At 40.0% G+C, this 23,938-nt stretch overlaps 1 protein-coding gene across 19 annotated transcripts in view; it reads left to right on the plus strand.

The window, feature by feature from the left end:
- The window catches only part of DOCK9 (dedicator of cytokinesis 9), a 131,222-nt gene extending 127,003 nt beyond the window's left edge, over positions 1-4,219 (plus strand). For 18 of the 19 annotated variants that reach the window (XM_054060794.1, XM_054060834.1, XM_054060861.1 and 15 more), the window contains one exon: positions 3,005-4,219. In XM_054060794.1, the coding sequence (XP_053916769.1) occupies positions 3,005-3,127 (123 nt within the window). In that variant the 3' untranslated portion in view covers positions 3,128-4,219. Of the gene's footprint in view, positions 1-181; positions 2,503-3,004 lie in introns of all 19 variants that reach the window. The other variant, XR_008448889.1, reaches the window with a different exon arrangement.
- Positions 4,220-23,938: the final 19,719 nt, after the last annotated feature.

Raw genomic sequence — 23,938 nt, forward strand, 5'->3', positions numbered from 1 at the left:
TGCTGAAATTAAATTTTACATACCAACATCCAGAATGTAGCTGTAATATGAACCCAGTAGGAAAAGTATGTGTAGTGCTTTACACAAAAGAGTTGTTTCTTTTTTGTTCTATAGGAGTATAGGCATATCATGGAATTGTGGAACTTCATACTTTATTTTTCTGTTCTTGAATTTTCTGCAGATGCTTTCGTGAACTTCATAACTGTGTCTTCCTCATTAAGAAAGTAAATCTGGTTGGCACCAGCCTGTTGTTTTTTGTAGGAGAGGAAGACTACGGTAAAGATGAAACAAATGTAATGACATTAACTATGTCATTTATACTTCATATATGTGCTTACAGGGGTCTCTGTTTATTCAGTGACTGAAAAAGTACATTTTAGTCCATACTTTCTGGTAACTGTAGGAGTATTTGGTCTACAAGCTTAATGCTTTTTCTTTAGATTTTGGAGGTATAGACATTTAGTTTTGCAACAGAGAGTTAAACGTCTTTCAGGAGGTATTCCAACATGTTTTCTTGAGGGGAATCCACTACAGGCAAGCTGGAGGTATGGGAGAATCAAAACCAGAAGTCTTGTGGAGTAAGATGTAGGACCTTGCATCTGGGGTCTCTGGTAGAAATGTCTCCCGACTTCATAGGCAAGGGTATTATTTCCAGGAAGACACGGAAGGGCTGTAGAGTTATGCTTGATCCCTGCCTTCATGACATTTTTATTCATCATATTCATTGCTTTAGATTCCCAGATCCATAGAGTGGGTCATAGTTCTTAAACCGGAAGACCTGTTTTTCTGGCCCACAAGAAACAACTGTGTGTTCTGATATTTTACCTTACAAATACATGTCTATGATACTTCCCTAGATATATGACTATAGTAGCAACTTTTATTAGGTTAGAAACTGATGCATCTTGGTATGAATGACAACTGATGTAAAGAGTAGCTCCGAGTTCTCTTGTCTGTATGAAAACCACAGGCTTTACTCAGAAATCAAATTGTACAGGAAAAATCAAACCTGTGGCCTGTCCAGCTGTCACTTAAGGGCTCTGTTAATCTTCCAGCTTTTTTTCAGGATTGCATCCATTAGATGTGCAATGACTTTACCCATTTACTGGTTTTGATGTCTCTAAATTACTCTATTGTTATCCAAGAAATACTTGCTCAAAAAACTAGTCGGCTTGCTGGTATAACAGCTTAGCCCTGGGCTTATTGAAGAAAGATTTGCCTTTGTTCTACACTTGCTTAGAGGGTATCCGGAACTTTTATGGTGATATTTTTTCTGTTGAAAAATATTGAGTGTCTAAGCTTCACTTCACATGCTTGCTGGCTCTCTGTTATTTCCTGATATGGTTTTCTCAGGTACTGTGCTATGATAAGCTTTGTGCTGTGATATAATTGGGTGAAGCATGAGAATACAGCAAGTAAAGGCATTATTTGCATTCTTTTCTCTTGTTATGCTATCACAGGGAAAAGCTGACCACAAAACTAACGCTTTTTTCACTGCTAGTGATAGAGAAGTTCATGAAACAAGACCTGTGGGAAGTGATACTGTTTTGTCAGAATCAATGTGTTGGGTATTTTTTAATAAAAAACAGTAACTTTCAGATATGCCTGTAGAGGAAAACAGTTTTGAAAGACCCCTGGAACAGGAAAAGAGACTGCTTAGCTGACAAAAATGAGACAGTTTGACTGTATTTCAGTGGGATTTATTGAAAAGCAGAAAGCCGTGGAGGGTTTTAGAAAGGAAGATAACTGACTGGACAACTGAGTAAGGTGAACAAGGTGCATGGGAGAATTAGGTGTACAGAAGACCCCTTTGGAAAAAGTAAATATTTTGGTCAGATAATTTAATGACAAAAAATGAAAGATCAGTATTCCCCTGACATAGGAAAAAGTAAAAGGATATAGAGAGAGTTTGTACACAAGCAAAAAATACTTGGAACACAGTGCAGGATATGTATATTTAAAAAATGCTCAAGTGTGTGTTTCCAAAAACTGATGATAGAAAAAAGCATGGAATGCCTGAAACTTCAGGAGTAAAATAACATTGTATAGAAGTAAAGAAGGAGAGGCAAACAACTGATCCCCATAAGATAGTGTGAACAAGATATGTACAAAAGTTCTGCAGCAATCTGTACTAGTAGCCTACCACTGCATGCTTTTTATACAAATGTAATTAGCTGTAAATAATTGAAACACGTTATGTTGTTGGCTTGTTTGGCATTTTTTGGTTGTTTTGTAATAGATTGATCACTCCCCTGAAGGCTAAGAATGAGGCTTGTCACTGAAGTCTTTTAAAATGTCTGCTTTATGTGCCAACCTATTGTTGTGTTTCAGAGAGCTTCTCGCAATGTTTGTTCTAATGTCGTTGAAGAAACCATTAGCTGTTTATAATAGTGTGGGTTTTAAACAACTGCAAAAATTTTGTTATGAAAAATATAGAAAAGAAGCTTAACAGATTTATTCTTTTTTCTCCTGTGCTGCTTGCCAATATGATCAGATGGGATGGTAATTAATTTTCTTTACTTGTGTTCTTAATCTTTGTATAATTCTTTTTTTTCTCCATATTTCTAATATTAGCATCAGTAAATTTATATCTGTTAGGGATGAGGTGCTTCAGTAGCTTTTGATAAGAAACACTTGAATCATACATCTAGGGGAAAAAAAAAGAAAACAAAGAAGGGCAAAAAGGAAGCCTGTTGTCATTGTGAAATTCCTTTTGAAAATTGACAAGAGAAATGGGAGAAGCTACTCAAGATTCATCTAGAGAGGTCAGTGTAGTACCTAAATTAGGAGAACTTACGTTGGAGAAATAACTCCTGCCTTCCTAACTCTAGTGGCCAAATCAGGTGGCTGAAAACAGTAGCTGTCCTCTGAAAGAAATTCTGTGCAATTGAGAAAGTACTGGGAAGTTTAATTAATAGCAGCACATTATGAAATTGGTTCGCTGTTGTATAAATGCTCGAGTCATTTTGTAACATTTTGATAAATACATGTTTTCTATTTTAAGATAACTCCGGTTGAAGAAAAGGCCAGTGTTATGCCTAATTCGCTACACATTTTCAACGCCATAAGTGGGACTCCAACAAGCACAACAGTTCATGGGATGCCCAATTCTTCTTCAGTTGCATGATTGTTTTGTAAAGGAAAGTCTGTTCTTTTTTTAAAGTATGTGGATTTGCTTCATTGTGTGCAAACTCAGGATGATTTTGAAGCTAAATGTTGGGCACGTGCAAGCTACGTAATTCATACGAATGTCTGAGCACACTTAGCAAACAGCAATTACAGGTAATAGTCTTTTAGAGTAAGGGAGACACCACATATATTTTTAATCTTTCTGGCAACATTTAGAAGTATTCACAACGTCATTGCAGAAGTACGTGTTGGAAACTATAAAGTTGAAGTTAATTTCTCCTTTTCATTAGAAAGTATTATTAAAATGAATTGCACAAAAGTGTTGTGGGATGTAACTTTGCAGATATGTAACATTCAGGTGTTCTTTTTGTGTAGGCACATAGAGATTGATTCCAAGTACAAGAACTATTTTGGGGCCAGACAGAGACACTAGTTTTTTGGGTTTAATGGAACTGACAATAGTAGTTTTTGTACCATTTGGCGAATTGTTGTGCTTTATTTTATACCTTATTGCATTTTGGAGGTATGTGAGCTTAGGTCTTATTAAACAACTAAATGCAACCAAAGGTCTGTATTAATGAACACTGAGTTATACTAAAATATCAGTAGTAGTAAATTGTTATGTACATATTGTTTGTTAATACAGTCCATACAGTCTGTACATAAATGTATTACATTTCTAAGCATTTTTAATATTCATACCAGCTCTTCTCCTTCTGCTTTCATTGTGAAAATTTGTTCATTCCAAGTATATGCAGACTTTACAGATCATTTATTCCTGTATATAAATAAGTGCAATATAAAGATGTATACAGTCTTTGCTATGTTAGGTTTATATGCAGTTACTAAAAGAAAAAATCTTTTTTGCCAAAGCAATGGAGTATGTAATTGGTGATCATGGTTACTGTGGTAAATGGTGGTATAATTTAAAGCTTTTTCCATATTCTTATTCTTTTAAGACATTAATTTAGTAATTTTATATTTGGGGAAAACAAAGGTTTTTAATTTTATTTAACTGGAAGCACTGTCCTGCTGTAATTAAACATTCTGTACTACATCTATATTAAAAGGAAAAAAGTAGTTACTTTTCTCACTGTGTGCTCTGGTTTTTATTTTAGATATGTTGCCGAGTCTGGGGAAAGATGAAAGCTTGATCACAAAAAATGGCTTTCTTGCAGCTTCAGTATGAGATGAGATGTAGATACTTCTTAAGTGTCATTTTGTATTCCCTGTCGGTAAAGGGAACTTAGGTTATTAAGCACATCAGTTTTGGATCTACCACGTTTGACTCAAGCAGCCTGTTACAGCAACTAAAGGTTGTTGCTCACCAGTACAGTTAATATTAGGAAGTCTTTACAACTTTTCATCAGATGACAGTGGAAGTCATCTTTCCCTTATGACACAAAGTTTACTGGCATTTTCTGTAGTGCAGCAGAAAACTCACATGTTGCCATTACGCATCAAAAATTTTTCCAAGACAGCTCATCCTACCTGTGAAATGCTAGGTAACTCTGCTTTTTTACAATTGTTTCTGAAACAAGGTTCCTGTTTATTGAAAATTCTTTTCCTTAGGAAAAAAAAAGGGGGGGGGGCAGGGAATCCCCGGCTAAATACTTATAGCCAGTGAACCCATAATGCTACAATAAAAGACAGACCCCTTTTTTTTTTTTCCCCGATATCATACATGCTTTCACTTTTTTTGTTCATTTCTGGAAATGGCGTGGGAATATTTTCTTGCTGTAACTACATTTCTTTCTACTAACTACATTTCTAACTACATTTCTTTCTTAATGTAGATAGTCTCAAAATGTACTTCATTATTCAGAGAAAATATCCCATAAATGTTGTTTTGCCATTCAGGAAGATTTCTGTGTCAATATATTAATAGAAATCATGTGCATCATGGTGACTTCTTGTAATTGCACTGCTATTTCTACCTTCCCCCTGGGAGCAGAACTGACAAGTTTCCTACTGTGTTGGACCACACATTTTGCCTCTAGACCTGGGTTTGACAGAGTTGTATCTGCTAACCAACCTATAAATGTAGTATGTAGTCACAATTGAGTATGTATCTATGTATATTTTTATACATCTAAATATATGTGTAACCATTCTGTTTATTTGCTGAAAGTTGGCCTGTAAAAAATCGTGAAATGTAATTGGCAAAATTTTGTTGTGAGTTTACATTGGGTCGTATTAATGATTGGCACATGTTCAACTGTTAGATATACAGTTTATAATCTTACATGATGCATTTATACAAGAGAACATGCGCTATAATGTATCAGTTTAGTTTTAAATATGCTAAGGTGATAATTATTGGGGTTTGCCTGCTGAATTTATTTTGTAGTAGCCTCCCTTTTCTGCTGTTACTTCTGCAACATGTAAATCAAGTATCTCATAGGGGTTATTTTATTTATAAAGACTGGCTCTGTACTGGTTTTGACTAGGATAGAGTTAATTATTTTCACAGTACTTGGTGTGGGGCTATGTTTTGGATTTGAAGAAGACGGTGTTGATAGCACAGGGATGTTTTAGTTATTGCTGAGCTGTACTTACATAGTGTCAGGGCCTTTTCTGCTCCTTACACTGCTGTGCCAGTGAGCAGTCTAGGAGCGCACAAGAAGTTAGGAAGGGGACACAGCCAGGACAGCTGATCTGAACTGGCCAAAGGGATATTCCAAATTCAGCAATAAAAACTGTGGAGAAGGTTCACGAGGGCAGCGATTGCTCACGGACTGGCTGGGCATTGGTCAGCTGGTGGTAAGCAGTTGAGGTGTTTTGCATCTTTTGTATTTCTTGGGTTTGCTTTGAGCTTTTTTATGTATTAAACTCTTTATTTCAACCCACAAGTTTTGGCACTTCTCCTGTTCTGGTTCTTTCCCCTGTCTCACTGCAGAGATGTAAGCAAGTGGCTGTGTGAAGTTAGACCACAACAATCCTTTTTGGCACCCAACATGGAGTTTGAAGTGGGTTGTGTTTTGCTGTACATCGAATTTGAGAGCTTGTTAAAGGCTGTGTTTGACTTTTGCCATTTGCTGTGCAGTGTAGCAGTAGGTTGTGTTTTGCCTAGAAAAGCGATGACAAAAGCATCGCCCTTGAGCCTAACCTGTTATTTGGGCCCTGCATTTGGGCCTTCCCTTTACGTCAAGAACCATCTCATGAAGACGGTCGCCAACTGCACGTTTTTCCTCTTCTTCTCTGACAACCAGTCAGTGAAAGGAACAAAGAATAGCACCTTCCCTTCTTTATCTGTGAGGCACATGTATTCTCCCTCTTTACAATAACTCTTCAGCATCTTGAGTATCTTAGGTAACAAGAATAATCCTGTTGACATGTTTCAATAATATGTTTTCATCTTTTCCTAAGGTTACCCAGCTGTGTGGGAACATCACAGAGGGATATGTCCCAAGGCAGTGTGGTTATGGGTAGCAAGGCATGTGCAAGATGATGGCCAGATGCCTGCAAGGGTCGTAGTTTCTCATGGTCTTGGACTTCACCCCCAAAGAAGTGCAGGATCTTGACGAAGGAATAGAAAGCTTGGGAAAAAGGATGCCTGGCTATGCCAGAGACACGACTTAGTGCCATGTGCCAAGGCCTGATTTTTTTCAGTGGCATGAACTATAAACGGGAGAGATAAGACATTCCCAAGGACGTACAGATGACTGTAAGTAAAGAACCTTTAGTTTAGCAAAACTGTTCAATTCATTGCTCATTCTTTTTACTCTGAGAATGCTATGAATGTCGCTTGGGAAGGGATGAGTCCAGAGCTGTATTTCGTTTAGTGAAACTTCAGTAGCCGCTTTAACCATTGTAATCAATAACAAGGCATGTGGGGGGGGAAAATGCCTTTTATAATTGGTCTAATGAAATGGAGGAATTGTAAACATAACTATTTAGATCTAAGAGGCCTGTGATGGAGAAAATTTGTGTTCATCCATCAGCAGCCTGTTTAGGAGGTGGGGGATAAGATTAATCAAAACTTTCTCTCCTCATCCACCAGTGATGGATACTTGTTCTGCATTCATAATTTGAGGCAGCTGAATATTTTCTCATCACAGTGTGCTAGCAGACTGTAAAAATACGTAATAAAGCCTTGAAATGATTTATTTAAATGTGCCCAAGGTAATTATGTGACTGGGATTTTTTTTTATTACCTATCTACTTGAGAAAGATAAAATGAGGGAGGTGACACCCTACACTAAAATTGATTGTTCTCTGTTTTGGAGATACTGGTAATTCCAAACCATAGGAACTGAAACATAAATGAAGGAATGCACCGGGTGGTAAAGCATGAGGCAGCAATGTGTTGCCAAAGAGCTGTGTTGTTAAAGCTCAGAAGTGGGTGATTAACTTGCCGTGCACATCTGCGGGGAGGGATGACTCATAGCAAGTAGTAAAAATATGCTTATTATAATATGCTTGTAGAAAACCATTGTATAAACAATACAGCTGGTTTGGATTATAGATTATTATAATCAAATAATGCCAATACAGGATTTCGGTGCGTGTCTGCAAACCAGTGATGAAAACTTGACAATAGTTGTAACCGACTGGCAGAGATAACCCTGAAATTAAATTTATATGTTATCCAAAAAAAAACCCAAACCATAAATCTGTTTGTTAATGAAATAAATTGATTAAAACTAGAAGCTTTTCAAAAAAACAGTTGACCAGATGGATGCAAAGTTGTGACTGCAGGAGAGTAAGTGCTTTTGCTTTTTGACAAACTGAGGATAGTGATGAAATACCGACACTTTAAAAAATCGAATATTTGAGTGGACAGAAAAGGAAATAGAAATTAAAGTACAGAAAATTGCTAAGGAATTTAAGATGTTAATTGGAAAAAATCTGCCTCACACAGATGAAGATATTAAAGCGTTTTGCTGAAATACTTGCTAGCTCCAGTGTAGCCTCTCTGTTCTGTTCGTAGCTCCCTTATCTATAGGCCTGAAAACTGAAACCGGGCATAGAAGGAGTTGACTGGAAGGTCCTGACCGGCTAACGTTTCTTCAAAAGTGATCTGTGAGCACAGACATTTCAGAATAATATTCACGTTGTCCCAGCCTTCAGAGAAAGTGAGTGGGATGATGATAGCCTTGTTGCCATGGTACTGGTGTGAAACACCACACTGAGAGGTCTTTTACAAGATTCAAATAACAAAGAACTAAAATAGGTCTATAAAGAAAACAGATCTGGTCAAACAGCTATCATCCTTTGCAGAGACTATAAATTTAGAGACTATTCTGTAGTTCATTGACTACAAGACAATAAAGTGGGAAATTAACGTGACAAAATGCAACTCAAGACCAGAAGTAAACGAGGAATTTATTTAAAACAAAACTTGTCTCAAGTCACTCATAGACACTCATAAGTTGCACCCAATCGTATTCACATGCTCATGAGCACCAAGCAGCCCATGTCTGAGCAGCCAGGCCAGGCAGGCTGGAGATCACTGTGGAAGACCAGGGATGGCAGCTCTTAGGTAAATATGATGTCACTGGGGGTCTTCCTTGGCAGTGGAAAACTTTTTCAGTGTTCTGGTTTTGGCTGGGATGGAGTTAATTTTCTGTATAGTAGCTGGTGTGGGGCTGTGGTTTGGATTTGTGCTGAAAACAGTGTTGACAATACTGGGATGTTTTAGTTATTGCTGAGCAGCGCTTGCACAGAATCAAGGTGTTTTCTGCCTCCTGCACCACCCCAGCAGTGAGCAGCAGGCTGGGGGTACAGAGGAGGCTGGGAGGGGACACAGCCAGGACTGACCAGAGTGACATCCCAGAGCATATGACATCGTCCTCAGCCATAAAGCTGAGGGGGAGAGGTTGGCTAGGGCAGCAGTTGCTGGGAGACTGGCTGGGCATTGGCTTGTTGGTCGTGAGCAATTAGGCTTTTGGCAGCACTTGTTTTCCTTGGATTTGGGTTTTGTCACTAGTTTATTGTTCTTTTCTTTTTGGGTGTGTTTTTTTTTTTATTTATTCTTTATCTTATAAATGATTAGATTATCTTTGTCTCAACCAACAAGTTATTGCACTTTTACCCTTCTGATTCTCTCCCCATTATCCCACTGGGAGGGAGATGAGCAATGGGCTGTGGGGTTGCGCTACCAGCCATAGTTAAACCACAACAATCGTCCAGGTATTTATATCCTTCAGCTATTACAATGTGATATGTGATTTTTTCCATCATAATCTTGCTTACCTCATCTCTCATAAACTGTAGGGAGGATTGCTACCTGTTGTTTGTGTTTCCTCATTTGGGTATCTTTATGGCTACAGCCTTTTGTCCTGCTGGGATAACAAGCAGCAGACTGGCAGATATGGTGTGCTGCAGCCTTGCTACTATCCTCCTATTATTGGACCTCAGGTCTTCTGCTGACAAGTCATCCTGCTGTGGCCTTACTGGTGCTCAGGCCTCTTGGTCTTGATGTAAACAGCACATTCCTCAGTGTTTACCAGTTTAATTGCTGGTAATCACGTCCTCGGTTATCAATTCATGCCATTCCTTCAACTCGTGCTGCTCCTCGTGCTTTCACCTAAGTAATTCCTGCTTATAATTCATTCAAACCAAGCTTAATCTTTCTGTTTCAGTTCGCAACAGCATCACACGATATTTCGGTATGAATGAGCCGTTATGGTAGAGCATGTGTCCAGATGCTGAAGTGCCACCTGGCCAATGCTTTTAGAGACCACTGATGGAAAATCAAATGGAGACGCTTTCTAGAAGACTTCCCGAAAGTATTGGTGCTGTAATAGTAGTATTCAACATTTTCACTAGTATTCCAGAACTTAATTTCAGAAAAAAACACTGCCAATTAAAATTGCATGAAAACAAAGGAAAATCTGTCTGATTTGAATTGCTCCAGACCTTTAAACATAATGTACTAGTCTTGCAACCTACACATTCATACTTTCAGGAACAAGAAATAAAGATTAAATGTACACATTGCCTCTTGGAAAACAGCACCAGTGAAAAGGATTTAAGGATTGTTCTGAATGTAGAGCTTCCCTTAAGCAAACTCCTACTACAATTCTGTGGGAAAGAGCAATAATGCAGCGAGTGTAAGGGAGAATGGCATTGTGGTGGGTTTACCCCTTGCCCTCCAGTACCTGTGAAAACACTTGGTCCCAGTGTCCAACCAACAGCAAAGGTTTTGAAATGTTGAATTAAAGAATTCAGACAAGAATCACAAAAATCCCAAGTTCAAGGAGTAGAAGAAAACCTTACGTGATGGGAGATTTAGGGAAGAGTGTTTTAAGACTAGAAAATCATGAGGAGAGGTGTACACTACAAAAGCAATCTTGCCGAAGAGTTTAATGGATGCTGCCAGGCTTTGTAAATGTGGTTAAGGAAGACATAACAGAGGTTGCATGATGAAGCCAGGCAAATTCAGATTAGATGTTCAAATCAGGCTCTTAATCCCCATTAACCACTACATTGAACACGACCAGCAGTAGTGTTCCAAAGGTCTGGATGTCGTCTGTCAGATCTTCTTTACAGTAAGGGGATGTTATTTATTTAATTACTTTATTTCCGGTACAGGTAACCTGTGGTACAAAGCTCAGGCTGTGTGCAGTAGTTCAGAGCTCATTTTCACTCTTGAGCATAAATGCTGAAGCCAAAATTTGAAATACAAGATGAAATCATTAGCTGTCTTAAGCTGATGTTAGTTACTGTTAACTTGTTCTGTTTCACAGCTTTTTTTTATAACAACATTCTGGAAAAACAGTCCATGCAGTCTCTAACAAGATAATTTTGGGAAGTGGATTTACTGTTGACTGGGTCTTTGTTCTGTACAGCATGTTGTTTCTTACCAACAGGCTTGGTTTTGGCTGCCAGATTTCAGCCAGTTGGTAGTCACTGCAGAGTCTTCTCCTGCAAGCGCTAGCAGTTAACAAGTAATTATATGCTGATATTTCATAGAATCATAAAACAGTTTGGGTTGGAAGGGACCTTAAAGATCATATAGTTCCAAACCCCCTGCCATGGGCAGGGACTTCCCACTAGATCAGGCTGCCCAAGGCCCCACCCAACCTGACCCTGAACACCTCCAGGGATGGGGCAGCCACAGTTTCCCTGGGCAACCTGTACCAGTGCCTTACCATCCTCATTGTGAAGAAATTCTTCCTTATGTCTAGTCTAAATCTGCCCCTCTCCAGTTTATACCCATTGCCCCTAGTCCTATCACTACAAGCCTTTGTGAACAGTCCCTCACCAGCTTTCCTGTAGCCCCTTTCAGGTACTGGAAGGTCACTGTGAGGCCTCATTGGAGCTTCTCTTCTCCAGGCTGAACAACGCCAACTCTCTCAGCCTGTCCTTGTATGGGAGATGCTTCAGCCCTCTGATTGTCTTCGTGGCCTCCTCTGAACCCATTCCAACAGCTCCATATCCTTCTTATGTTGAGGATTCCAGAAGTGACGAAATGCTTGGCATGCTTGTTTGAGAGAACAGTGTCTTGTATGACTGACCTTGAACTTCAGTCTCCTTCCTTTCCTCTGCCTCTGCCTTTCAGATAGCACTGAGAAAGATATTTTATCTCAGTTTTGGGTGGTACATACCAGTTTCTATAAGACAGTTAAACCATTTGTCCATGCAGGATGAATGTTGGGTTTTTTTCCTAATCCTGTTAAATGAAACAAGGCCCTGGGTTGAAGTTCTTAGAACCCAGAGCTTCCCAATACAATTTCATACACGTGGTGTCTGGAGTCCTGATCTGTCACTTTCAAACTGTTCTAACTCCATATAGCCATTTGATGATGCACTGGGATAACTGTAAGCTTAAACCTTTTCTTGTTTCTTGGCTGACAGCTGCTCTTGCTCAAGTTGCAGACGCTTGACTGGGGCTCTACTGAAAACTCAGTTTATTGAAATGAATAATCTTGTAAAAAATTCCACAATATACTTTTTTACCCTCTTTAGAAGTCATTTATTGAGCTGTGATCTTCCTGGAGCTCATAGATCTTTAATCTGGAGGGTGAGGTGGAGGTGTCTTTTTTGCCCCAAGTCACAAATCGTAGAACCATAGAATCAACAGGTTGGAAAAGAACCTCTTGGATCATCGAGTCCAACCATTCCTGTCTGCCACTAAACCATGTCCCTGAGCATCTCATCCACCCATCTTTTAAATACTTCCAGGGATGGAGACTCAACCCCCTCCCTGGGCAGCCTCTGACAGTGCCCGATGACCCTTTCTGTGAAAATTTTTTTTTCATATCCAGCCTGAACCTCCCCTGGAGCAGCTTGAGGCCATTCCCCCTTGTCCTGTCCCCTGTCACTTGGGAGAAGAGGCCAGCACCCTCCTCTCTACAACCTCCTTTCAGGTAGTTGTAGAGAGCAATAAGGTCTCCAATATAGAGCAATTGTAGAGTTATTGTAGAGAGCAATAATGTCACATATATATATGATTAAATTACATTGGAGTTCTTGGTCAAACAGTTAAATATTTGATAAAAAGCATTTCAACTTGAACTGTTTCAAGCCCTTTTTCTTAATCTACTTGTCTTGTTTGTCTAGTTTTGTTAACTTTGACTCTTTCCGAGGAAGACATCAACTCGAGACTAACCAATTATATCACTATATGTAAATTAAGACATCAACAGATATCCCTTTCTTCCTAGCAGAATATGCTTTATTGTCATTGAAGCAAATTCTTGACCAAAACCTGTACCGAGTTGTTCTTTCTCTTCTTGCGGGTAATGTAACTATTTTATGTGTACAGTTGTCATCAGAACCATTTTTCAGACCTTGTATTTAACAGTAACTGAGATATATATATTATTTGTCTGTCGGTGATATAAGAAGGGGGAAATCACGGGTTAAGTTACAGTGTCATCCAGCTTCCTGACCTTGCCTCAGGCATAGCTTTTACCTTGCTAAAATCTTGATTCTTGAGACCCTGTTCACTAGAACTGAGGCATTAAATAAAAAGCTTACTGTATTTCATCATCTCTATTCCTTCTGTCTGTCCTGATTATAAAATATGACAAACTGCAGTAAAAGAAAATGAATTTGAATCAGTACAAAAAGTTATACAGCAAGTTAAATCACATCTGTCTATCCCAAATAATTTAAAAACCAGTTCTTTATTCCAACTTCACCCCGATACAAAATGCAGCAACACCTGTTGGAGGATGTGGCAATGGTTTCATAACATACAACTGCATTGCATAACAGCAGGAGTGAAAAATACGTTTGATCATGAGAAGGGAAGAGATAAGCCAGGTGCAGTGTATCCCTTCTGCCAGGCCTAACCTCAACCTGATTTTGTGCCAGGTTTGACTGCCGAGAAACCTTTGGTGCTTGGTTCTGTCTGTACTGTAACTTCCTTTACATAAGGTCTCCCATCAGGGAGACTGCTCACTAGTCTTTTTCCTCAACAGTCCATCTGCAAAGCCCAATCTCTGAACACTCCTGTTTGGCTGTTCCCCGTTCTCTTCAGGTCTGGTGGCCTTGTTGCGGCCAGAAAAATAGCTTTAGCCTTGAGAAGAGGAGGCTGAGGGGAGACCTTATTGCTCTCTACCACTACCTGAAAGGAGGTTGTAGAGAGGAAGGTGCTGGCCTCTTCTGCCAAGTGACAGGGGACAGGACAAGGGGGAATGGCTTCAAGCTGCTCCAGGGGAGGTTCAGACTGGATAGCTGGAAAAAAATTTTCACAGAAAAGGTCATCGGGCACTGTCAGAGGCTGCCCAGGGAGGTGGCGGAGTCTCCATCTCTGGAGGTATTTAAAAGACAGGTAGACGAGGTGCTCAGGGACATGTTTTAGCGGCAGACAGGAATGGTTGGACTCGATGATCCAAGAGGTCTTTTCCAACCTAGTGATTCTATGATTCTATCTTCCCTGCAAATAAGCCGTTTAGCTAAAGTCCTTCACTGTGTTCAGCTAGCAGTGTTTGGGCTCAGAAAATAGTTGTCAACATCAGACAGAACATCTTCTTGACCGTCATTCCCATGTCATGGTTCAGTTCATCATGTTTAAGGTGAACCAGATGCAAATATTTTGAACTTATGTGTGCATGTAGTCATAGAATCATTAGTGGTTGCAAAAGACCTCTAAGATCTTAAGTCCAGCAGTCAACCCAACAGCACTGTGCCTAAAAGCATGTTCTGAAGTGCAATGGCTGCATGTTTTGGGAACACCTCCAGGGACGGTGACGTGTACTACAATAGTGTCCTTAATCTCTTCTCAGTCCTGCTTTACAAGGGCCATCTGGCATCAGAGGTCTCTCTTCCTGCCCATTAATGACCCCACGCAACAAGGTGGGCTGTCATTGAGAATCTTTGGTGGGGCAGCATCCATCTCTGTCCAAGCTTTCTGAAGATACTGGATTTTTTCTGCCGTAGGCAATGTTTGCCCTATGAAAAAACTGTGATCTCAGCGGAGTGCAATTAGGCACCTTTACTGGAAGGTTTTGCAAGGCTCCAGAGAAGCTCAGAAAGGTTTGCAGCGCTGGAATATTTAAGGTCTCAGGAGGATACCCAGTGTCAGCTGTTCCCAAGTGAACCATAACTGAAAGTTCAGTGTGAATATTAACAAAACCATCTGTAGCTGAGCGGCTTCATTAGGAGTTCATGTTATCTGATAACAGAAAGAAAAGGAAGTCATTTTAAAAGGAGACTAAACCAGGAACTGCTCATATTTTCCAGGAACTGTAAGTGATGGATGTGGGAGCGAGAGGATGGCAACTTGGTTTTGACCATGTTTTCTCACCCTCTTTTAGAAAACATTCTCAAAAAGAGAATACCATCAATCTTCTTCAACACAAGGGTGAATACATCTGTGGATACCTCTCATTGGGACACACTAGGAAGTATTAGAGTGGTTGTAATAAATAAGCAACTTGATTTTGTCGGAAAGGAGGTTACAAGGTACAAAATTATTCTATATATACACCACAATGAAACAGGTATCCCTGTTTCTTACATAGAGGATGCAGATAAAACTTTTCTGCTTGGATGGACTGAATTTTTTTACTGTAAACAAAAGACAGGTATTACTGCAGCAGGACTTGATAAAGCATTTCTGAACAGTGTTACATTCATAAAAAGAAAGGTAGCAACATACTAGAAACTGGGATTAATAAAGAACTGCTTTTTAATAGAAGTATACAAGCTTAACTTAATGTATAGCTTAAAAGTATACAAGTTTAACTTCAGTATTGAAATGGATAAATGTGAGCTCTGTTCTGGTATTTTCTTTGTCTGAAGTACCTGCAGTTCTGGAGGGATAAGCCTGGATTAACTTCCGATATACAAACTGATTCTGAGCCACTCCAGTTCAAGAGATTTTTGCAGTTTATGCTATGTTCGTTCTCTGCCAGCTGATTTTATAGCCTGTTACTAAAATGCTCAAGTGTTTTAAGCTCTTTCCATAATAATGAGCCCTACTGTTTTAGGTTAATTTTTTTTAATGCCTTTACCTATAATCAGCTAGGAGTGTTTTAAAAAGCTATGCTCTTGACCACATGTAATTGCTTGTTTATGTAAGAAAGCACTACACTGGAGGCTAATCTTTTCCACATCAATTTCCAAATAAAAAACCAGACCAATTTATTCAGCTTGCCCACCCTTTCCCTTTTTGTTGGTGCTTGTCAACATGGATTGTAGTGAAAAGATGTTCTGCATTGGTTTTGTATCATGAGACTCTTTCCATTATAGAAAATGTTTCTTGTGTAGCTGTTGTGCTGACTGAGGAATTTGAAGTGTTTTTTAAAAGAAAGACTTCCATGTAGTGTGTGTGTAAGATCTCAAGAAATCCGATGTGCTATCTCCATGAGCTCATAAGTATCATAGAATTGTTAAGATTGGAAAAGACCTCTAAGATCACGTCCAACTGTCAGACCAACACCACCATGCCTACTAAACCATGTCATGAAGTGCCACATCCACTCGTCTTTTTAACATCTCCAGGGATGATGACTCCACCACTTCCCTGGGCGGCCTGTTCCAATGCTTCAGCACTCTTTCAGTAAAGAAAGTTTTCATGATATCCAACCTAAACCTCACCTGGCACAACCTGAGACCATTTCCTCTCATCCTATTGCTTGTTACTTAGGAGAAGACGACTTAGACAATTTTGAATGCAAGCTATCATCATATTATATAGCATTTTTAGCGTAAAAAAGTAAATTTTCTATGTGAAAATCTGATTAATACCTACAAAGGTTCATAATGTTATGTTTTTACAGACAGAAAAACATGGAAATTTAGATTATTTGCTGATGTGTCAGTGGGTCAACAGCAAATAATTAAAGCTGTGAATTCTGAATTCCTGTCACCCTCTGATTAATAACAGATCTTTCTGTAAAACTCACTCATTTCTAAAGATCTGAGGTAGAGATATAACTACAAACTGCAAACTTTTGACAGTTAAGAGGCAGTGGCACAGGTTGCCCGGGGAAGCTGTGGCTGCCCCATCCCTGGAGGTGTTCAAGGCCGGGTTGGATGGGGCCGTGGGCAGCCTGATCTAGTGGGAGGTGTCCCTGCCCATGGCAAGGGGGTTGGAACTGGATGATCTTTAAGGTCCCTTCCAACACAAACTATTCTATGATGCTATCATTTTTAAAAAAGTCCATTTTTTTATAGCTAACTGCAGGTGTCTGAATAGTTTGTGAAGTCTCCTGAAACTTCAGCTATATCTTCAAATGTCTTTTAAAGCAGGGGATCAACAGAATTCTCAAACTGTAACATCTATGACAACAAAAAATATACACTGCTGCCATGGTTATAATTGGTGTCCGCATTTTATTTAGTGTGGACTTTAATTTATTTAATTTCTTCCATGACAAGACTGTAGGTGAATTATGAGTGGTAGAATTTGATTTACTTATTAGTATCATATTTATCAGGGTGTTTTTTAAATGACTATAAACATAAGATATAGGGTTTGTGATCCTTTTCCTTACATAAGTCATGCTTACCAGAAGAACTGGAGACTGCAAGAGCTCAATCACATGTTACCCTTAATTTTACTTCCCATCGTAGCCTTCCCTCAAAAATGGGATTTCGGGCAGGAGACTGGGAGATGGTGATTTGAGTCTCAGTCTCATGAGAGAAGGGGAGAGCAGAAATGATGCAGAAGGTAAAACATCCCACAGAAGGAAGAGGATCCACCTCACCAGATTAAAATATTAGCTCAGATGTAGATATCAAAAATGTTTTCTGTGTAGAGCTGCTGAAAAGTGGACCTTTTCCTTCTCGCTTTGCAGGACAGCCTTCGCTACAAAAATTGCAGGCAATTTAATTATAGAACTAAAATCTCTGTATTACTGATGGTACCTCTGTGATGAGGACGGTGCTAGAGAGCCATATTCAGTTATCTTTGTGAGTAGATTGTCAACTATCTTTCATTTGGTTGTTGGGATGTCCAGGAGCCACCTCTGACAAATAGAATATGTTTCAACACATAAGAAAAATATACGCTTGAAAGTAAGAATTGGCTGCCTTTATTTGAGCAACGAGGGCACTCAGAGTAGGAAAAAGTCCTACCATTTTGAGCAGCACTTGTTGCTTTTAGCCTGACCTGAAAAGATGGGGATACATTTCTTGTTTTCTGCTTCTCTTTGGTTCTTCTCAGAAGACTTATCTCCTCCTGTTTCTTGGAAAACTCATTATGTTGAGGGAAGCAGTGAGTGACCCAGCAACACATCTTGCTGGCATGCAGGACTCTGTTATTTAAGTGATGCAGTTTCAGTTTATGAAATATATTATGTAATTTTGAGTGATTTACGTGCTGTTGGATTGTAACCTTACCTTCCTATTGAATGCATTTTAGCCAGGAGCCTTTGCAACAAGCAAGAAGCTGTTGTTGGTTGGAGTTTTTTTGTTGTTTGTTGGGTTTCTTTTCTTAAAAAAATTACTTCTTTCTTTTCAAAATTTCCCACTTCCTTAAGAAGAAAAAGGGCTGAGTTATCAGCAGGAAGAGTAAACAAATGCAAGTAATGGCAAATCCTCGGCTTTTCAAGCCTAAGAAGGTGAGGGGACATCTCTGGTTTTGAAAAGGGGAATAACAAAGTAACTGAACAGTGTTGTGCTGCCTACTGGGAATTGTCGCTCAAGAGAGTAACAAGGAGTAAAGAAAATAAGAATATATTATAACTGCATAAGTCAATGCTGACATATTTTTCTCTACTTTGGACAAGTATTAAAAAAATAAAGAGGCCAGTAAGAGAAGGTTAGAGGTACTACTGGAAAGAAAAGAACAAGGAAAATTAGAGAGGTGAGGAAGCCTTCAGACTTACTATAGTGAGCAGAGGATGCTTTCGTTGCCTCATGGACAAGCCCATATTGTCCTGTTCCATCTCAAGGTTTTTTTGCTGCCATAGACCAAACTCCGTTTTGTGGGAGTAGGGGTCGAGGTGAGGGCCTGAGAGAGCAAAAGGGGGCTCCAGGAGGGTTGAAAGAAATTTGGAGGCTGGGAGATGCTTCACAAGGGAAGATGAGGGGAGGGTTTGGGGTGGATGTTCACAGCTGGCAAAGGACCTGGGAGGTCTCAAATGGACTTCACTGAGGCTGTGAGCAACAAGAGCTCCTTTCTTTCTAAGCATCTCATTGACCACCTACCCACACCAGCAAGCTACAGCTGTTCCTGCCCTTCTCTTCACACCCTATTCCTATTCCCATTCAGTGCGAGACCCCCACCATGAAACCGTCTTCTAGCCCTTTCCTCCACTACACTGTCCTTTTGGCGCAACTTCCCAGTAACCCCCTTAACACACAGTGGGCTGAATTAATCCCCTTGAGCCCTGGAATGTTTGTATGCTTCAGTAGTTACAAAACTGACCAAGATTTCTAAGATGAAATAGGAAAATTTACTTCAAAGCGACCTTACAAGAGTGCAGTGAGATAAATGAATCCATTGAAATTTAATTAACATTAAATTCTGTCAGATAGCGCTGCTGAAGCTTTCATTTAAATCTGAGTGAGATATACAATACAACTATAGGTAATGGAAGGAAGCTTTGTATTCTATGGCAAAAATATGAACATCTATATAAATAACATAAAAATCAGTGTCAGGAGGAGTGAGCCCATCTGCAGATTTCTAACAGGGCTGCAACAGCTCGACAGTGTCAGCTCTTGGTCTCCAGGTGCTGAATTTCAACACCGAAAAATGTATCTCTAGAAAATGATACGATCTTGTCCTATTACCTGAACTCAAAATACGTCATTTCCTCTGTGGACAATGGTGTGATTGGAAGTCACATATTTTTTGTATAGCAACACTACCTCTCCCACCCTCAAAATTATCTACAAAAGTCCAAGGATGTTTCCCCTTGAAAATGTGAGCATCCAATCTTGTAAGATTGTTTATTTGAGGGGGGAAGAGGGAAGCATACATCACTTACAAATAATCATTTAAGTACCTCCACAAGTAAAATACAAATCATACTTTAGTTCCTAAATATTGTGTCAGTTTAACTCCAGCCTTTTAACATATGCTTGTATCAAAACAGAGATTGGTCAAGAGATGACACTTATACTTGTGTTGTCCAGTCAACAACATGATTCATTTTCTAGGGCTGGGCTTGTTGCCTAAGTTGACAAGATAATCCAGCCAGCGCTAGCAACTGCTGTGCTGCTGATACTGATGTGCTGCCCTTAAACTATACTTAGCTTTTTTTTCTTATCTAAAAACATGCTAGTGATGAAACGTCGGCAGGCACAATGCCGTGCAAAGCTAAAAAGTTTGCTTGAAAACGTGAGGTCTCACAAAACGAATCTGAAGTGTCAGAAGAAGAGTATCTATGTGGAAGTACAAGGAGAACAAACTTAAGGATTGAAGAGATGTTTAGGTGGTTTCAGTATGCTCAGAATGACGTTCGACGAACTTGCATTGCCTTAGGTGAGAGGGCGATGCTGTGTGTCTCAGACAAATCAAATATCCAGTATCTGAAGGGGGCTACAAGAAAGCTAAGGAGGGAAAGGCTTGTAGTGATAGGACGAGGGGCAATGGGTAAAAACTGGAGAGGGGCAGATTTAGACTAGACATAAGGAGGAATTTCTTCACAATGAGGGTGGTGAAGCACTGGCACAGGTTGCCCAGGGAAGTTATGGCTGCCCCATCCCTGGAGGTGTTCAAGGCCAGGTTGGATGGGGCCTTGGGCAGCCTGATCTAGCGGGAGGTGTCCCTGCCCATGGGAGGGAGGTTGGGACTGGATGATCTTTAAGGTCCCTTCCAACCCAAACTATTCTATGATTTTATGAAGAAAGTCAGAGATACACGATTCAGAATAAAAAAAAGCTTTCACCACCCAATTAAAGGCTTGAGTCCTAGCTGAGTGTGGGATATCTATACTTTTGCTGTTATCTTCTTTTTTCTTAGATACGGTTGCATGCTTTGAAGGTACCTGTTTCTCTGTAGCAGAAAGGAATACACAAAGGCTGTGAGACAGGAACTCTTTTGTTCTGCCCTACTTCCTTACCACCTGCCCTTAATACTTATGCTAACACTCCTATTTGTCTACCCCAAATACCTGCTGGGAGTGCCCTCGCTTGGCAGGCAAGAATCTCCCAGCCTCAGAGACAGGTTGCACAAGGTCTGACAGTAACTCAGCACCAAAACCAGGATTACTGTGTGCTTCTGTTCTGTCTCATGTATTGCACAGGCACAACATGTTGTGTTCTCTCTGTATTTATTGACTGTGGCACATGGTACAAAGGTTAAGGCTGAAGGCTGGACCCACTCAGGTATTTCAAGGCTAGAAGGGATGGTCACATCTCTAAGTCCAAAATCAAGAAGTTTTAACATCTCCTTGCACCTGTCAGCCAATACTGGTTTCCATACAGACCTGCACTGCCAGAACTCAAATTCCCTATTAAATCCAGGCTCTGCACAAAGCATTGTCCCTTGGGATTCTCTGAGGGAAAAGCTGTGGAGAAAAAAGGCAGTAAAGGTGTTTTTGTGCTGGACATAAATATAAAGAGAAAATGGACAAGGGGTAAATCCCAGCTCAGGTAAGGCACCCCCTGCTCCTTGTGGGGGATTGTGTGTATTTTTGACAGATATCTGCATGGGCCTTCCTTATTTTTTGGCAGAAGTGACTTTGCAATGCATTTTGTACCACTAACTCATTAGGTTTACATCTACTTCATTTAATTTGCACGTTGCCACAGGCACCGCTAATGAGCCAAAGGTTTTTTGGCATCCGTCTGGGACAGCTCCCACTAAATAAAGTTTACTTTATTCACATACAGGTCCCCACTGTATTTCTCGCTCCTCTGCTTCCCTCTCCACCCTCGTGTTCTGTGTGTACAGGCGGAGATGCCAGAGAAGCCAAGTCCATTCTGGGGCACAGAAAATGTACTCTTCATTCTTCTGGGGAAGAATACCTGCCAAACGCTGCTGAGCTGGGCTGGTGAGCTGGGTTAGTAGAAAATTTCTCTTTCTCTGCACATCCCTGCTCTGGTTTAGCAAGCTTCTGAAAGTAGCAATCCATGTGTTTTGGGGCCAAAGTTGATCTTTGCATGAAAATTCAGTGAGCATCTCAAATAACAAACCTAGTGTCACTTATGGAGCCGCACAGCACTTGGCAGATGTAATGCTTCAGACCCCTTCTCAGAGACCCCTAGTGCCCTCCCTCCCTCCCTGTGGTCCCCATCTTCTCTAGACCATGCCATCAATTATTTGCTCTGCTAGCAAACCATGTCTTCAAGAAACTGAACAAGACATGGTGTTATGAGAAAGGTCACAGCACACAAATTCTGTTTTCTTTGTGATCTGAACATTCGTGGTTTTAGTGGGATGTCTCAGTTGCATTAGAAAGGGCAGTTCCTCTGTGGAAGGCTTTCATATGCACTGGCTGATTCACTAATCGCCTTTTTTCCCTCCGATTCTCTATCTGGAACTTGGGGATGAACTTTTCTCATAAGGATGTTTCATCTTGGGAGGAGAAGTTACTCGGAAGTGACCAGTGTTTGTGTTTGGCTACTACCATTGGGAAAGCCAAAAAAAATGAGGTTATAGGGTGAAATCCATTAGTCTTTGTCTATAATGGAATTAACGCACCACCCAGATCGGTTTTCAGCATCCCACACAACACTGGCTGTCCAACAATGTGCTGCACAACCCTGCAATTTCTTTAGGCTTATTATCATTTTTCCAATCTAAAATACTGAGTCTAAAACATCCGTTAAGTTTTATAAAATACACATATACTAAACAAATTGTAGCTTGTATTTATTTTCTTTAACGTACTTCAATCTTAATTCAGGTTTTCTGTCCTTAAACAATGAATAGTTGTTATAAAATGTTCTGTATTCTGGATTCACCTCACCGGCTTCTCTGAAATGGCTGTGTTCTTTCTACCTAAAAGACACAAGGAAACAACCTTAGTGACTTCCCTACAATCTTTAACCAAGTGGTATTTTGTGGTATTTAACTAATGGCAGAGTAAGATCCAGATTTCCACCCATACAGCCAAGCAGCTGATGCTCGGATATGGTCTTAGAATAATGTGTGCTTTCACCTGCACAATTTTTAAGTTGCACACTGTGTTTTCTAATCATCAGCTGTGGTTTGTACTTAATTATTCAAAGTTATGTTGCCTGAGTGTTCTATTACATCTTGAAAATGCAATCCTGTGAGTTCAGAGCTCTGCAGGAGAAAGCAGAATCCCATCTTCATCCTTGTTTGCTGAGCATTTAACAGCTCTGCTGTGCTCTGAGCTGTCCTAGAAAGCGAGCCTGATTAGGACACTCAGATCCTCTGAGAGCAAATCCCATCCCTTTAACTGGTACAACCACAAAACAGCCCTGTGGAGGTCAACCTCATGGCATCAGCTTAATAAAGGAAAGCAGAAGCCACTTCAATTCAGAAACAGCTGTGAAGCAATTGTGTGGACCTTTATTCCCCTACATGGGGCAAATGAAAACATCTGAACTCATCAGGGTAAATTCTTTACTAGCACGGTGATCCAACTAGGCCGTTTATCTCAAATTGCTGAGAATAAAAAGTGGTTTTTGTATTAATTTCTCCTTCCCACTTGTATGTCTCTTTCTAGGAGAAACATCAAAGGCCTGTCTCTGTTTCTACCAAGTATGGGGCTATGTAAGATATGCTTGGGACAAAACCTGAAATTCCCATTCACCGCTGTTGTCTACACAAGAGGGAAGAGACCAGGCTTTCAGGGAAGAAGTCACATCTTTCATTTCACTCTCTGGCAGCTCAAAAATGGCAGTAGTATCTCAATTATTTCTGCACGTGAATGAGTTATCAATGATTTCAGCATTCTTCGCTGCATTACAGACTGCTTGTTTTGCTACAGTAACCACAATAAAGAAATGCAACACTCCTGTGCAGCCATAGATCACAGAGGATTGATGTATGACAAGCATCAGCTGTGACATTGGAGCTTATACAGCAAGATTTGTGTTTCTTACAGGAGTATTTGCTATAAATATATCTATAGCTGCCAACTCATTCTTTACCTTAAGAATTTACCCCCATTTAGACATGGTTCAACAAATCTGGGTTCAGCTGTAGGTCTACATCACAGGTCAGAGTGGGCTTTTTTGGTACCAGAAATGATGACTATAAATATTCCACACTGCAATATAATGCAACGCTCATTTGATTTGTACCTAAGAGGAAATCAACCCATTCAGCAGCCAGATAATTAAGTGCATGCTGTAGGACGTGTCATCGGACTGATTGCATAAACCACAGTCCAGTGTAACACAACATCGGCAAGCCTCAAAGAAGGATTTTAATCTTTCAGAAATTCCTTTTATTTTGGCAATGCATTCTAATACTTTTCTGTTTCTGCATTCTAAGTACATTCAAGTCTCCATATTGTGCAGCTTTCCTAATCTACTC

This window comes from Cuculus canorus, chromosome 1 (assembly GCF_017976375.1).
Source record: "Cuculus canorus isolate bCucCan1 chromosome 1, bCucCan1.pri, whole genome shotgun sequence".
Classification (NCBI taxonomy): domain Eukaryota; kingdom Metazoa; phylum Chordata; class Aves; order Cuculiformes; family Cuculidae; genus Cuculus; species Cuculus canorus.